Source organism: Gracilinanus agilis, chromosome 5, assembly GCF_016433145.1.
Source record: "Gracilinanus agilis isolate LMUSP501 chromosome 5, AgileGrace, whole genome shotgun sequence".
Taxonomy (NCBI): Eukaryota; Metazoa; Chordata; class Mammalia; order Didelphimorphia; family Didelphidae; genus Gracilinanus; species Gracilinanus agilis.
In genome coordinates, this window is record NC_058134.1 from 60,025,136 (window position 1) to 60,041,494 (window position 16,359).

Genomic DNA, 16,359 nt, shown 5'->3' on the forward strand with positions numbered 1-16,359 from the left:
ATATATATATATATATATATATATATATATATATATGTATATATATATACACACACTTATATATATGTGTCTCAGGTTATTTTTAAAAGTTTCACTATTTTACAGTCTCCCAATTAAAGACATTCATTTTGTTAAGTTTTTGCTATGAATTTGGCAACATATATATTTACCAAAAGGAATCACATGGTAAAATATAATGTCCAGACTTACATCCCTGTCTTTAGGATGATTATAAGCTGCATTTCTTGATTATTCATGGGAGTTACACAAGATCGTAGATCTCTACTTGTTTGATTATAAGTACTTCATGTTATAGTTGGGTTGTAATTCAAATGATATTACTAGTTTGACTTAGATTTATATTCATTAAAATGAAGAGCTAAAAGTAATTTCTTTAATAAGTCTTCTACTTTGATATTTTTCCTTGCAGTCAGCAGTATCTATTGCAAAAATTGCTGTGCATTGCTTGATATTGTACCAGAACCAATGAATTTTAGTTTGTAAAAGAACTGGATTTATTTGAGCAGAAAAGTATACTCTCAAATGACAATGCCTGAAAAAGCATCAAAGTAATATTTTGTTTTAGTCATCCATATTCTTAAAAATTTGTGTATGAAGAAAATCTAGTCACATACCAAGAACAAAGGATAATTGATAGGCATACCTTGTGTTCCATCGATATCTTTGCATTATCAGGATAAAATAAATAAGACCTGTTCCTCTTGCCCCAGGATTTTAGCTAATTTCATTGTGGCATGCATGGGAGAGTATGGACAAGAATCTCATTGGATGCTCAAGTATGGAAGAGTTGTAATCTGCTTCATGGGAATTAATACATCTTTGAGATAATTTTTCCAATTGAATATTTTAATATTGGACTATTGAATGGAAATATAGAATTTAAGGATAATAACCTTCTATTGTTTTAAGGAAGGAAGGTCAGGCCTATTTTCCTCTCAAAAGAGTCAATATATAAAGCAAAAGTAAAAATTCACTATCAAAGATGAATGACCTCATTGTTTGAAGGAAAAGACTGTATTTCAGTTAATCTTTGATCTTATTGATGCAGGTACTCTTGAACTTAGCAGATTTCAATTCAGCCATGTCTTTTCATTTGGTGTATCTGTTAACCAGCCTATCAATTATAAAGGATTCACTCAACAGTAAATTTTGAAGGCATTCCATTAGTACCATTGATATAGTGTAGACACTAGTGACAGCATGCAATCTGGACTTCAGTTATCTCTCCCTCACATCTCATGAATGGACCAAGATATTTTCCATTCGTATATTTCTTTGGTATCATATTTTCTGTTCCTTCTCTTACATAATTCTGGGTTGTTCATTGATAAGGACTATGCTTTCTCAAAATGAGAGTGAGTCTCTCAGGTTCCCAACATAATTTTTAATTATCCTCAATATACTTATGACTCAATATTCTTCAAGGATAAGTTTATGGTAGTTCTCTGTTTTAGATGAAAATTTTCCTCTTTCCATAATTAATTTATCTTTTTGGAAACTTTACATTTTCAGACTGAGAAAGGACTTTCAAAGGTATGGACAGAAGATGGACAGAATCCTGACAATAATTGGAAGAAGGCAGAAGTCCTACTAGGAAAATTAAGAAATTTTGAAGTTATATTTGAAGGTATCAGAACAAGAGATCTGGGAGGAGGAGCAGCAATTGATGACATAGAATTTAAGAATTGTAATATAGGTAAGTCAAAGGAAAGAATTTCCATTAAATTCACTTGTTGCCTTTCTATTTTGTCATAGTTAAATATGAAATTATAAACCTTGTCATTTATTAAAACTGTCATTCTCTCAAATTCCAGATAGATTTCTATATTCCCCCATATAGCTTTACTAAAGAAGATCACTTCCATTCTTTACTTCTCACAAGTAATCTCCTCTCTCACCTTCATTACTCACTTCCCCAGCAATTCTAACATTTGGGCATTGCTATTCCTCTTTTGGAAACATTTTAGCAAAGAATCGTTTAGTATAAACAAATTAAATTTGAGCAATTTAAATTTATTAAAATTTATGTCAGCCAAATAAATTCCAGTAAAATAGAAGAAAGAGGTGGCTACAAGTGGGTAGCATTTGTACATAGATATTTGACCTAGTCAAACTCTTGGTAAAATAGAATTTATGCGTCAAATGATTTCATAATATAATGTGTAAGGCCATTTAAATGCAACATGTTAACTTACAGGTCTGGCTAATCAAGCATAGAGGCTAAGCCCTAAATCCATATATATAATTTTAGTAAATTCATACTTTTAAGATAAAGTCAATTAGTCATTCTACTCAGTAATATACTTTGTATGGCAGTCATTCTTAACTATATTTTATAAATAAATAAGTAATTTTAAAATTTTATATATAAAACTATATTTTATATATGAAAAAATATATTCCCTGTGGCAGTCAGGTGAAGCCTGTGGACAGCTCCTCAGATTGTTTTTAAATGCACAAAATAAAAAGACAAATGGAATGGTTACAAAAAAACAATTATGTAATCATATTGAAATGCATTTATCAAAATATGTTTTGAAAAATTCATGGACACCAGGTTTGTTGTATAGGGTAACTTGGGGATTCATTTTTGTGGCTGAGTCATTGAACCTGAATGCTAGTTTTCAAACTGCAGTCCTTCTATTAAAATACCATTGCAATGAGGCCATTCAAAAATGTGGTTTGGGTTCTCAGTGATATTATAGTATCTGCATCTTTATAAGGAACATTGTTTCAGAGGCTTCTGCCTAGGAGCAACCTTCAATTATGTTTTTTTTTTAATTTTCTTCTCAAGACACTCCCAGTAACACAGACTAAATCACAGAAAACCAGACTTCATGAACCTCAGATGATTTCTAGAACAATAGGAAACTCAGAGTACATGGAACATGTCACTTGGTAGACAGAGGATTGTCTCCAGAGAGAGTGGGCATGACTGGTCTTAGCTGTTAGAAAAATGTGGAATTACAAAGCAAAACATCATATAGTAAATCTGACATCATAAAAGAGTTTCAAATTCTTCCCTGGTCTATTACTCTTCCAAGTCTATTACTCTTGGGGCCAGTAATTGAATCTCCAAATGATCTCTAAATGATCTTAGTAACTTGAATAAAAAAAAAAACAACTTTAAACAAATTTTCCATTGTATTAGATAGAATGGAATTCAGAGCAAAGAGATGGAAATTGAGAGATTTAATCCCAGATTTGGTCTGTGTTTCTCCTGTTTGTCACATTTCTATGTTCAGGTTTCCTTCTCTTATTCCTTTTTCTTTCTATAATATCTCACATCACATCACAGTTGATGAGCTCATTATTTTTCACCTTAATATATTACCCATTCATGGCTGCTTCAGAGGTAATCATTTCTCTTTGAATTATGATCTTTAAACAAAGTTGAATACTTTTTTAATCAAAGAAACTCATTTATCCAATTTCATAGTAAATAAAATTAGAGAAGATATATATATATACATATATATATATATATGAAAATGCAAATCAGAAAATACATGGTAGGAGTGAAGTGATTTGGTTCAACCAAAAGTGATTCTCAGATCTCACCCAAGGGAAAATCCCTCAGAGTCTCTACTGTAGCATCATGAGGAGAGAGATTATATATATATGTATATATATACATATTTCAATATTTATCATGCCATGAAAGAAGAAAGAAAAATTCATGAAGAAAAAAGAATAATCTGTTTCAATTTACATTTGTATTCCATCTGTTGCTTCTATGATGGTGGATATTCTTTTTTGTCATTAGTTATTTTGAATACTTGCCTTTTTGATAACAATTGTCATTCACAGTTGATCATCATTATTAATGTTACTGATTGAGATGCTTGAAAAGTTTTGAGCACTTGGTCTTTTAGTTTCACATTATCTTCATTTCTAAGTACTTTACCTATACTATTCCTCACAAAGTAATCCTTTTTAACAAAGAAATTTAAAAGATCATGAAAAAAGCAACCAACTCATTAAAACTAACACAAATACATTATATGCAGTATTCCATACTCTCTGTTCCTCATTCTCTAAATCAAGCAGAGCAGGAGATTCTTTCTCTTCTTTGGCACAAGACATGAATATGACCTCTGTATGACATTCAACTTTGATTGTATTCTTTTATGACACTTGGGTCACTGTGCTTATTATAGATATTATTTCCTTGGTTCTGCTCACTTACTTTCATCAGTTTGTATATCTTCTCAGCTTTCATCATATTTATCATATTCATTTTTCTTAAAGGATAGAAATATTCCATTATGTTACTATAACTCAATTTGTTTTACTATTCCCCAAAGGCCTCTACTTTTCTTTGCGTTCTTTGCTTGCATTCTGAATCTAAGATTTTTTGTAAATAGATTACTTTTTCAGTTCATTTTAAAATATTTATATAACTAAAAATTAGCAAAATATGTGGCATAAACTGTGTTTTTATAAATTTTATAATATAAAAGGGCATTTTATTTCTTTTATTAGCATTCTCATGTGATGAAGTCCAAATTTAAAATCTGATAGAAAATTTTGTATTATGAGAAATACATTTTCATGTTTAATGCTCACTTTGATCTGAATAAGAAAAACTTTTCCATATTTTTCCTTTCATTTTGAGTCACTCTCTGTGGCTTATTCTAAAGCTTTCTGTAATCTCCTCAGTTCTCCATAAATTAAAATATAGAATTCTTTCTGAAATTCAGATACAAAAAGAATGTTCTTTTTAGAAAAAATATTCTATCACTTATTTTTGAAGGACAATACATATTACATATATGATTCCACAAGTTGAGTCTATAGAACTCTTAGTTGTCACTGCCTTATAGAAAAAGTTCTTTATGAATATCTTGCAAATCATATCTATTTATCTAATACATATAGTCATTTGGGTAGTAATTTTCTATAATTATTTAAATATTGACATTAAGATTCACAATCCCATCTTGATTTAAACCTCCATTAATTTATGTCATAATTTTGGAGTTCTCACTAATGTTCAGTTATCCTTCCATTCAGTACCATTTGTATTCATATATCATTTTCCACAGTGGTTAATCCAAATTTTTCCCTTTCTTGATTGTCTGCTTTGCCACCAATAACCATTGTCAATTCAATACTTATTGAAAATGGCATTGCCTCCTTTATCACTGAGGACATTACTCACCTTAGGGGAGCTCTGTTAATCTCTTTCCTCCATTTCCAAAAATGTCAGTGTTTCTTTACCTATTCTCTAATAATTCCTTTCTATTCCAAATGGAAAGGGCATTCCTATTTCTTTTAAGAAGAAAGATATTAAATTGAGTTCTTCTGTACATTTTAAAATATTTTGATAACTATTTCTATATAATTGATTTCCTTTTTAATCCTATGTATTTTATATTGTTGCATTTAAAAATGTTATTATGAAAAGGTTTTTCTTGGACTTCACTAATCTGCCAAAGGGATCTATCACAGGTTAAAAGACAAAACCCTTAAGAACACCTGACTTTTTAAAAATATTTTATTTCATTAAATATTTTCCAAAATAATGTTACTTTTTTAAAATTGGAGTTCCAAATTATCTCTCTCACTCACACCCCTTACTTTTTCTCTGAGCAATTTGATATTGATTATACATTTGAGGTCTTGGAAAACTTATTTCCACATTAGCCATGGTGAAAATGAAAGGACAGAAAAAAATTTAAAAATATAAAAGAAAAATAAAGTTAAACGAATATGCTTCAATCTGCATTCAGAGTTCATCAGTTCTCTTTCTGGAAATAGGGAGCATTTGTTTTCATGGCTCCTTTGGAATTGTCTTGAATCATTGTTTTGATTAGAGTAGCTAAGTCTTCAACAATGAATTGTCCTTACAATATTGCTGTTACTATCTACAAATTTCTCTTGGTAGTATTTACTTTACTTTCCATGAATTCATATAAGTCTTCCAAGGTTTTTCTTGAAATCATCCTGCTCATCATTTCTTGTAGCACAATAGTATTTCATCACCATCATATTAAAAAAAAAAACTTTTTCAGCTGTTCTCTAACTGATTGGCGTTTCCTCAATTTCTATTTCTTTGCCAAAACATTAAGAGCTGCTGTAACATTTTTGTACAAATAGGTCCTATTCCTTTTTCTTCAGTCTCTTAGAGATACAGATCTAGTAGAGCTATTACAGAGTGAAAGGATATTCATGATTTTAAAACCCTTTGGACACAGTTCCAAATTGTTCTCCCAAAAAGTTGAAGAAATTCACAACTCCACTAACAATTTTACTGCATCCCCTTCAGCATTTGCCATTTTTCTTTTCTGATATAGTAACTAATATTATAGGTGTGAGATGGTACCTAAGAGTTGTTCTAATTTTTATTTCTTTAATCAATAGTGATTTGATTTAATCAATGGTGATTTGAAACATATGTTTTTTCTTAAGACAATGGGTAAGTTTGCTTTCATTGGAAAACTGCCTATTCAAGAGTTTACAAAGAAATAAATCAATACATAGAAACTTGAAATCTTTGATTTCAAGGTTTACCTTTCTTATCAATTATAGATGAAAAAAATTGTGTTTTGCTTAGATATAAAGGTTTGTCATAATAATCAAGTGAGATAGTATATGTAAAGTGCTTTATAAACCTTAAAGCCACACAAAAATAATAGATGTTATTTTTTAATTCTCATAATACAATTAATTATAATTCTATTATATAATTGCTATTATCAGAGGGGTCAGCTAGGTCACTCAGTAATTGAGAACCAGGCCTAAAGATGGAAGGTCTTCAGTTCAAATTTCTCCTCAGACATTCCCTAGCATTGTGACCCTGAACAAGTAATTTAAAACTAAGAGTCTAACTCTTACCACTCTTCTGCCTTGGGAACAATATACAAATTGATTCTAAGACAGAAGGTAAGGGTTTTAAAAAAAGTTTTAGATAAAGAGACAGAAATAGAGGATACTTCATTTCCTGTGTAAATATGAAAAAATTTAATGTTTGAAAATTTAATGGTTATAGAATGGGGATTCTTGCTTTTTGTGTGTGCCACAGATAGCACTCCACTGAAGAATATTTTCAAATGCATAAAAATAACATTCACAGGAGCACAAGGAAATACATTGAAATAAAAATATTGAATTCCAAATTGTCCTGTCTCTCTCACCCCTCTGCTTTCCTTGAGAAGATAAGCATGATGATTTTAATTATACATATGAGGTCATGCAAGGTATATTTCCATATTAGCCATTTATAGAACAAAACACAAATAAAATAATAAATAATTATAATAAAAAGTTTAAAATGTACATTTCATCCTACATTCAGAATTCTTGGCCTGGACCTAATAAGTATTTGACATCGTAGGTCTATTGGAATTATATTGGCTCAAGTTTTTCATCTTATCAATAGTACTGTTACTCTTGGCCTCAGCAAAGAGTGATAATTTTGTTTCCTCACTGCCTATTTTTATTCTTTTCATTTCTTGAACTTTTCTTATTTTTTTAGCTAGCATAAAAACAAAACGAAACAAAACAAAACAAACAAAAAAACACCCTTACATCTGTCTTAGAATTGATACTACATATTGGTTCCAAGGCAGAAGAATGGTAAGGGCTAAGCAAAAGGAGTTAAATGACTTGCCCAGGGTCACAGAGTTAGGAAGATTTGAACCAGGAACTACTATTTCTAAGGTTGGCTCTTATTCCCTGAGCCAACTATCTACCCTTTAAATTAGCATCCTTAGTACAATACTGAATAATTGTGGTGCTAATCAACATCTTTTCTTCTTTCCTGTTCTTACTGTGAAAGCTTCTTGTTTAATCCTATTAGAGATAATGCTTGCTCTTGGTTTCAGATATATTCTCCTTAACATTTTATTAGGATTTTAGAATTATGATTTTAAGAATCCATTCCATTCATTATTGTGCTATCTTATTTTTTTTTAAGAATAGATGTTTTATTTGTCAAAAAAATTTTTTATCCTATTGATATAATCATGTTATTTTGTTGTTATTTTTATTTATGTAGTCAATGATCCTGATAGTTTTCCTAGTATACTTGTCATAGGATGGGATTTTTGAGATGCATTGCTGTTATCTCCTTTCTAGTTTTTTATTAGAAATTTCTGCACTGAAATTCTTTAGGGAATTAGTCTATAGTTTTTTTTCTTTGTTTTTGGTCTCCCTGGTTTAGGCATTAAAACAATATGTACTTGGACACTTTCTAGTTGTGAGACCCTGAGCAAATCACTAAATCCCCATTGCCAAGCCCTTAGCTATCTTCTATCTTGGAACTAATACACAGTATTGATTCTAAGTTGGAAAGTAAGATTTACCAATATGTGTTATAAAAGGAATTTGATAGGGCTCCTTCTTTAACTATTTTTTCCAAATAGTTTATATAATATTGGGATTAATTGCTCTTATTAACTATTTAGTAGAATTCACTTGTAAACCCATCTGACCCTGTGAATTATTCTTTGGGAAGCTCATTGATGGTCTGGTCAATTTTGTTTCTATGTTATGATTAGTTAAGTACTCTATTCCCTCTTCTATTAATCTAGGCAATTTATATTTTTGTAACTATCTATAAAACTTATATTCTCTGTTCTGTCATATAATTGGATAAAATAACTATTAATAATTCCTTTAATTTCATCTTCATTGATAAATTCTTTTAATTTCTATTTTAACTTCTGGTTCCAGGATTACAAAGAACATTTCACTGATTGTTTCTTGAATTATAGGCTATGCTATTTTTGATATTGACTGCGAGTCAATATAATAATTGTTAAATTATATCTCCTCAATGTTGGCAGGTAAGGAATAGTGACCCTCCTAATCTCTCAAAAATCACCCCTAAACAGAATTGTATGAAAATATTTATAGGCTCGCTTTTTGTGGTGGCAATAAACTGGAAAATGAGGGTATGCCCTTAAATTGGGGAATGGCTGAACAAATTGTGGTATATGCTGGTGATGGAATACTATTGTGCTCAAAGGAATAATAAACTGGAGGAATTCCATGTGAACTGGAAAGACCTCCAGGAATTGATGCAGAGTGAAAGGAGCAGAGCCAGAAGAACATTGTACACAGACTGATACACTGTGGTAAAATTGAATGTAATGGACTTCTTTACTAGCAGCAATGCAATGACACAGGACAATTCTGAGGGATTTATGGTAAAGAACACTACCCACATTCAGAGGAAGAACTGCAGGAGTGGAAACACAGAAGAAAAACAACTGCTTGAACACATGGGTTGATGTGGACATGATTGGGGATATAGACTTGAAACTACCACACCAATGCATCTATCAACAATTTGGAAATAGGTCTTGATCAATGACACAAGTTAAAACCAGTGGAAATGCACATCGGCTATGGGGAGTGGAGGTCAGGGGTGAAGGGGAAAGTAAAAGCATGAACCATGTAATCATGTTAAATTTTCTAAAAAATAAATATTATTAAATGTTAAAAAAAATAAAAAAATAAAATGTTTAAAAAAATCACCCTAAAGTGGGCAGCTGGGTAGCTCAGTGGATTGAGAGCTAGGCCTAGAGACAGGAGGTCCTAAATTCAAATCTGGCCTTAGACACTTCCCAGCTGTGTGACCCTGGGTAAGTCATTTGACTCCCATTGCCTATCCCTTACCACTCTTCTGTCTTGGAACCAACACATAGTATTGATTCCAAGATGGCAGGTAAGGGTTTTAAAAAAATCACCCTAAAATGGTATTGATATAACTTCTTAAAACACATTTTGTTTTAAGAGAACTAACAAAAAGAAATGATGAAAAAATAATTTAAGTCCAAGATAACTTAGAAAATTGTTAAGAAACATCTGATGCATCAGAGTGATAGGAGAGGGCACATCAGTATACTGAAGCAGGGCTTACCTCAACAACCCAGTGTTGACATTGGCAATGGCTAAATTAGATGATGACTATTAAGAGCTCTCAGCTTACATATGGTGGGTGTCAGAAAACTTGTCAAATGAGATGAAAGGAGTCCTATTGTTGACTCTGGGTACAAGATACATTTACATGATCCATACTCAGATCTTGGTGATACTGCTGGGACACAGTCCCATATCTCAGTCTCAAGGTGAGGAGTACTACTCACATAACAGGGTTTGCAGCCAGAATGGAGTATGGGCGCCTGGTCACAGTTCTTGGGTAGAAAAGAGTATTTGTGGACACTTACAGATGAGGATACAGACCAGGATAGTATTAAACACACCTCTTAATACTGAAACACACCTCTTAAATACTGAAAACTTACAAATCCCAGGAGCTTGCTCTGAAAGTAATTGAACAAAGAATCTGAAACTTGGAAAAATGACCCCTTCACCACAGGAAAAGAGTACAACTTTAACAATTTTTTTAAAGTTAAAAGCCTGGAAAATGAATTTTAAAAAACCCAACAACCTTCAAAAAGGAAACTTAATGTAGAAAGCTATTTTGGGGACAGGGAAGAACAAAATGGAAACTTAGAAGATGATAACATAGCTAATACTGCTGCATCCAAAGCCTCAAAGAAATTGTGATTTGATTTCAAGTCTAAAACAATTCCTGGAGGAGCACAAAAATGATTTTAAAATAAAAAAGAAAGGTAGAAGAAAAATTGGGAAAGGTAATATGAGTGATGCAAGAAGATCATTGAAAAAGAGTCAACAGAACAGCTGGGTAGCTCAGTGAATTGAGAGTCAGGCCTAGACATGGGAGGTCCTAGGTTCAAATCCGGCCTCAGACACTTCCCAGCTGTGTGACCCTGGGCAAGTCACTTGACCCCCATTGCCCACCCTTACCACTCTTCTACCTATGAGCCAATACACAGAAGTTAAGGGTTTAAGAAAAAGAAAAAGGAAAAGGAAAAGAGTCAACAGTTTGGTAAGGGGAGACACAAAAAATTTTAAGAAAATATTTCCATAAAAATAGAATAGTCCAATTGGTAAAAGAAGAACCAAATCCCCTGAAGAGAAGAACTCTTTAAAAAGGAGGTTTGGTAAAAGAGAAAAAAATACATGAAAATTCGCTGAAGAGGAAAACTCTTTAAAAAGCAGAATTTGTCACATGGGAATATACGTTCATAAATTTACAAGAAAAGGAAAGAAATATCTTTAAAAAGTAGAATTGGCCAAATTGGGGGCAAAAGGCAGGGAGGGGGGAATGCAAAAGTTTGCTGAAGAAAATAGTTCCTTAAAAATTATAATTGGGAAAGAATATAATGACTCCATGAGATATCAATAAACAAAAAAATAAATAATTCAAATATTGTGGAGCCACAGTCAGAATAACACAAAATTGAGCAGCTTCAAATTAAATTACTAGTGGACCTAAATATTATATTTGATGGGGTAAAGGAGGTAGGATAAGAAGCAAGAACTACTTACCCAGCAGGTGCATAGCCAACTTAATTACCTAATCCAGTCTTTTACAGAAAAATAAGGAATAGATCTCTACTTTGCCTGTAATAAAATCCAGCAGGCAAGGTGATATGCCTTTAACCCTGTTAGAACCAACCTACCTACTTTCCTAGCATGAAGGAGAAATTGCTTTATCTTTAAAGATAACTCTTCTTGGAGGTCAAAAATGAAACCATTTCTCAAAAAAAAATCCCATTTCAACATATCTTTCCCAAAATACATATAAAGAGAGACAAGTGTGTGAGATGAATACAGTGGGAAAATATCTAAAATATAAAATTAAAGTGTGAGAAAGAAGTATACACTGGGAGAATGATTAAGGAAAAGAGAAAGAATTAAGTAAATGATTCCTAAAGAAACACAAAAGAGTTTTTATATAGGAGGCTGGGATAGAGAAAGTAGAAAGGAAAGTAAAACACTTTCATTAGAATTAGCTCAAAGAGGGAAGAACATACACACTCAGTTGTATATATAAATCTATCATGCTCTACTGGAAAGTAGAAAGGGTAGGAGATAAGTTGGGGAACAGAACAATAGAAAGAAGGACAAATTGAGGGACATGGTGATCAGCAGCAAAAAAACAAAAACAAAATGAAAAACCTTTTCAGGATGGACAGGCTGAAGGAAGAAATTGTAGGATAAACAGAGGAAAATAGGATGGAAGTTAATACATAAGCAATCATTAAAGTAAAAAATAATTAAAAGTTTCTCTAATGAAGGCCTTATTTCTCAAACACATAGAGAAATTATTCAACTATATAAGAATTCCTCAAGTGATAAATGGTCATAGGATATGAGCAGGAAGTTTTCAGATAAAGTAATCAAAGCTGTTTTATAGGTATGTGAAAAATGTTTTAAATAACTATAAATGAGAGAAATACAAATTAAAAAACTATCAGGTACAACCTCACACCTATAGGATTATCTAATATGACTGAAAATGACAAAAACTGGAGGGGAGTTGGGAAAACTGAAACACTAATGCTCTGTTGAGGGAGTTGTACTGAATCAGCCAATATTCAGAACAATTTGCAAATTTTGAAAAGGTTATAGAAATATACAGATTCTTTGACACAGCAATAGTATTACTAGTTTTATATCCCAAAAAGAATTTAAAAATAAAAAGACATATGTACAAAAATATTTATATCAGCTCACTTTGTGGTGGAAAAGAATTGGAAAGTGAGAGGAGGCCCATTAGTTGGCTGAGTAAGATATGGTATATGATTGTAAAAAAATATTATTGTATAATAAAAAGTAATGGGGGCAGCTGGATGGCTCAGTGGATGCAGTATTTTTTCTCTTTTACCAAATCTCCTTTTTAAAGAGTTCTTCTCTTCAGGGGATTTGGTTCTTCTTTTACCAATTGGACTATTCTATTTTTATGGAAATATTTTCTTAAAAATTTTTGTGTCTCCCCTTACCAAACTGTTGACTCTTTTTCTTTTTCTTAAACCCTTAACTTCTGTGTATTGGCTCATTAGCTTCTGCTTACCCATTTCTAATTTTTAAGCATATTTTTAGCAATATTTTGTACCACTTTTTTTTCCAATTTGGCTAATTCTGCTTTTTTAAGGAATTGTTTTCATTAGTGATTTTTTTGTACTGCCTTCTGCATTTGGGCAATTCAGTTTTTTAAGGAGTAGCTCTCTGCCTCAATTTTCAGGCATTTTTGGGATTAATCCTGTATTGATTGGATTAATCTGCCCTGAGGCTAAAACCTCAAAACCTAGAGGGAAGGAAAAAACAAACAAACAAACAAACAAAAAAACAAAAAAGTTGGAGTGACAAGAAGGAGTGTTTTCTCTGAACTGAGCTCTTCAGCAGTGGGGTCCCCCTGAGCTATCCGTTGTGTTTGATCTGGTTTTCTTTCCTTTTGAAGTCCTGCATTCTCTATCTCAGTATGAGGAAGCCAAGCTGTCTGCGCTCTGGGGTTTGGCTCTCTTTAAGCCACCATCTCCTGGGCGTTTTGCTGGGTTTCTCTGGTTTTCTCCTCCAGTCACCTCTCCAGTGCCTGTGTTTGACTCCCTGAGTCCTATGCCAGCAAGGCCCTCTCTCCTGACTAGTGCATCCACAGGCCCTGAGATTTCCCTGGCCACTGGAGACTCTGCATAACACGTGGGGGATGCGTCCTGGGATCCTGGGATTCCCCTTCTATGCCCTCAGTCCCAATAGTTCAAGTATTGAAGCCTTTTTCTTGGGGTACCTCTTTAGTTGTGCTGCAGTAGGGTTCCCCCTGCTCTGTCCCGTTATTAGATTTGGTCCTCTTTCTTCTCCAAGCACATTGTTTTCTATCTTGGTGTGTAAGGGTGTGGAGGTTTTAAGATTCACTCAGTCTACACTGCCATCTTCCTGGAACCAACAATTGGACAGATAGAGAAGTCTTCCAAGGGCAGAGAAAGTAACTACAAACCTTTGCCCCTGGGGGGGAAGATCTTTCATCAAAGATCATTAAATACATCTGTACAAACTAGCAGAACAAGGAAGGGAAAAAAAAAAACATGAGTAAGCAACAGAAAAAGAGAAAAGAAATGACAATTGACAGCTTCTTTCAAGGAAGTGAAAAGAGACCAAATGAAACAGAAATAGAAGAAGAGGAAGTAGTTCCAGCTAACTGGACACAGGCTTTGGAAGATCTCAAAATTCAATTAACTCAAGAATTTAAAACTCAATTAATTCAAGAACTTCAGGAACTCAAGAAACAATCAAGAGAGGCTGAAGACAATTTGAAAAAGGAAATACATGAGCTAAAACAAGAAAATAAAGTCCTAAAAGCCAGAATTGGCCAGCTTGAAAATGAAGCAAAGAAGGCAAAAGATGATCTACAAAGAAAATCAGACCAGAAAGAGAAGGATGACCAAAAAGCAAGGAATGAAATTCAGTCTTTAAAAAACAGAACTCAACAACTGGAAGAAAATGACTTCACAAGGCAGCAAGAATATATTAAACAAAATGAAAAAATGAAAAATTTGAGGAGAATATGAAACACCTCATTGATTCAACCAAAGATCTGGAGAACAGAGCTAGAAGAGACAACTTAAGAATTATTGGTTTACCAGAACATCATGATAAAAGAAAAAGTTTAGGTAGCATTTTACAAGAAATTATCAGAGAAAATTGCCCAGAAATTCTTGAACAAGAGGGAAAAGTGGAAATTGACAGGATCCACAGATCGCCTCCTACATTTAATCCATAACTGACAACTTCCAGGAATATTATATCCAAACTCAAAAACTAACAGACCAAGGAAAAAAATATTACAAGCTGCCAAAAAGAAGTCATTCAGATATCAGGGAACCACAGTTAGGATAACACAGGATCTGGCTGCATCTACATTGAAGGACCAGAAGGCATGGAACACAATATTCAGGAAAGCAATAGAATTGGGTCTACAACCAAGAATCAACTATCCAGCAAGACTAACTATATTATTGCAGGGGAAAGTATGGTCATTCAATAAAATTGAGGACTTCCAAACATTCATCAAGAAAAAACCAGACATAAACAGATCAGTGGTTCCCAAAAGTTTTTGGCTTTCCGCCCCCTTTCCAGAAAAAATATTACTTAGCCCCCTGGAAACTAATTTTTTTTAAAATTTTAATAGTAATTAATAGGAAAGATAAATGCAGTTGTGGCCATCACCACTCCCCTGGATCACTGCAGCACTCACCAGGGTGCTGTAGCTCTCACTTTGGGAATCACTGCCCTAGATGGTCCCCTGTTCCCTTGGGACTACAAACAATACAAGACCCTTCCTGCCTTAAATATGGTACTTCTCCTCAGGGTCCTTGATCCCTTGTGTTTGGAATTTAAATTGTTCCACCCTTTTAAAAACCTTGCTTTCCATCTTAGAATCAGTACTATGTTTTGGATCTAAGGCAAAAGTGTGGTAAGAGCTAGGCAATAAGGGTAAGTGACTTCCCCAGGTTCACATAGCTAGGAATCTCCAATTCTGACTCTTTATTCACTGCCCCCCCACATCCCCAAAATGCTCTTCTCTGATCTTAAACTATGATCCATGAGTGAGTATAGACAATGGAGTTGCAAAGCAGCTTCTGCCCATGTGTTCAGTGCTAGTATAAAGATGCTTTGTAATCTCTTTCTGACAAATTGTCAGGTCCCCTTATTATCTCTGGTTTGAGAGCTCCAGAAGCTGCTATAGCTTTTGTAACTTTTTCACCCCCACAGTCCATATTACACTGGAGTATACTCTTTATAGACACGGTCATCTTTCATGCCTGTGTTACAGAGCTCTTTCCTGCTTCCTAAGTTGTTTTGGGTTGGAAGAATTTCTCATCCTGGCCTTGTGTTGTTTGGCTATATCACTCTAGAATTTCATTTGAGGCATCTTTTTAAAATTGGAGAGGAATGTTGGGAGCATGGCTGAATATATCTCCTCTCTATCATCTTGGTTCTGTCTCTGACTGTGAAGACAGCTCATATTGAGAATCTCTGCTGAAGAGTATATGGCTTTTTTGTCTATCGATTGGGGAATGGCTGAACAAATTGTGGTATCTGATGGTGACAGAATACTACAGTGCTCAAAGGAATAATAAACTGGAGGAATTCCATGTGAACTGGAAAGACCTCCAGGAGTTGATGCAGAGTGAAAGGAGCAGAACCAGGAGAACCTGCACTGTAGCACAATCAAATGTAATGGACTTCTCTACTAGCAGCAATGCAATGACCCAGGACAATCCAGAGGAACTTATGAGAAAGAAAACTATCCTCATCCAGAGGAAGAACTGTGGAGTAGAAACACAGAAGAAAAATATATGATCTATCACGTGGTTCAATGGGGATGTGATTGGGGTTTTGGCATTAAAAGATTGCTCTACTGCAAATAAGAATGGTATGGAAATAGATTTTGAACAATGATACATGTTTAACCCAGTAGAACTGCTTGTTGGCTTCACGGTGGAGGGGAAAGAGCTGGGG

The 16,359-nt window shown here is 33.4% G+C and overlaps 1 protein-coding gene across 1 annotated transcript in view; it reads left to right on the forward strand.

Moving 5' to 3' along the window:
- The window catches only part of MALRD1 (MAM and LDL receptor class A domain containing 1), an 892,965-nt gene that overhangs the window by 504,051 nt on the left and 372,555 nt on the right, over positions 1 to 16,359 (forward strand). Inside the window, 1 exon segment of the mRNA XM_044678926.1 lies at positions 1,534 to 1,717. Coding sequence (XP_044534861.1) covers positions 1,534 to 1,717 — 184 coding nt within the window.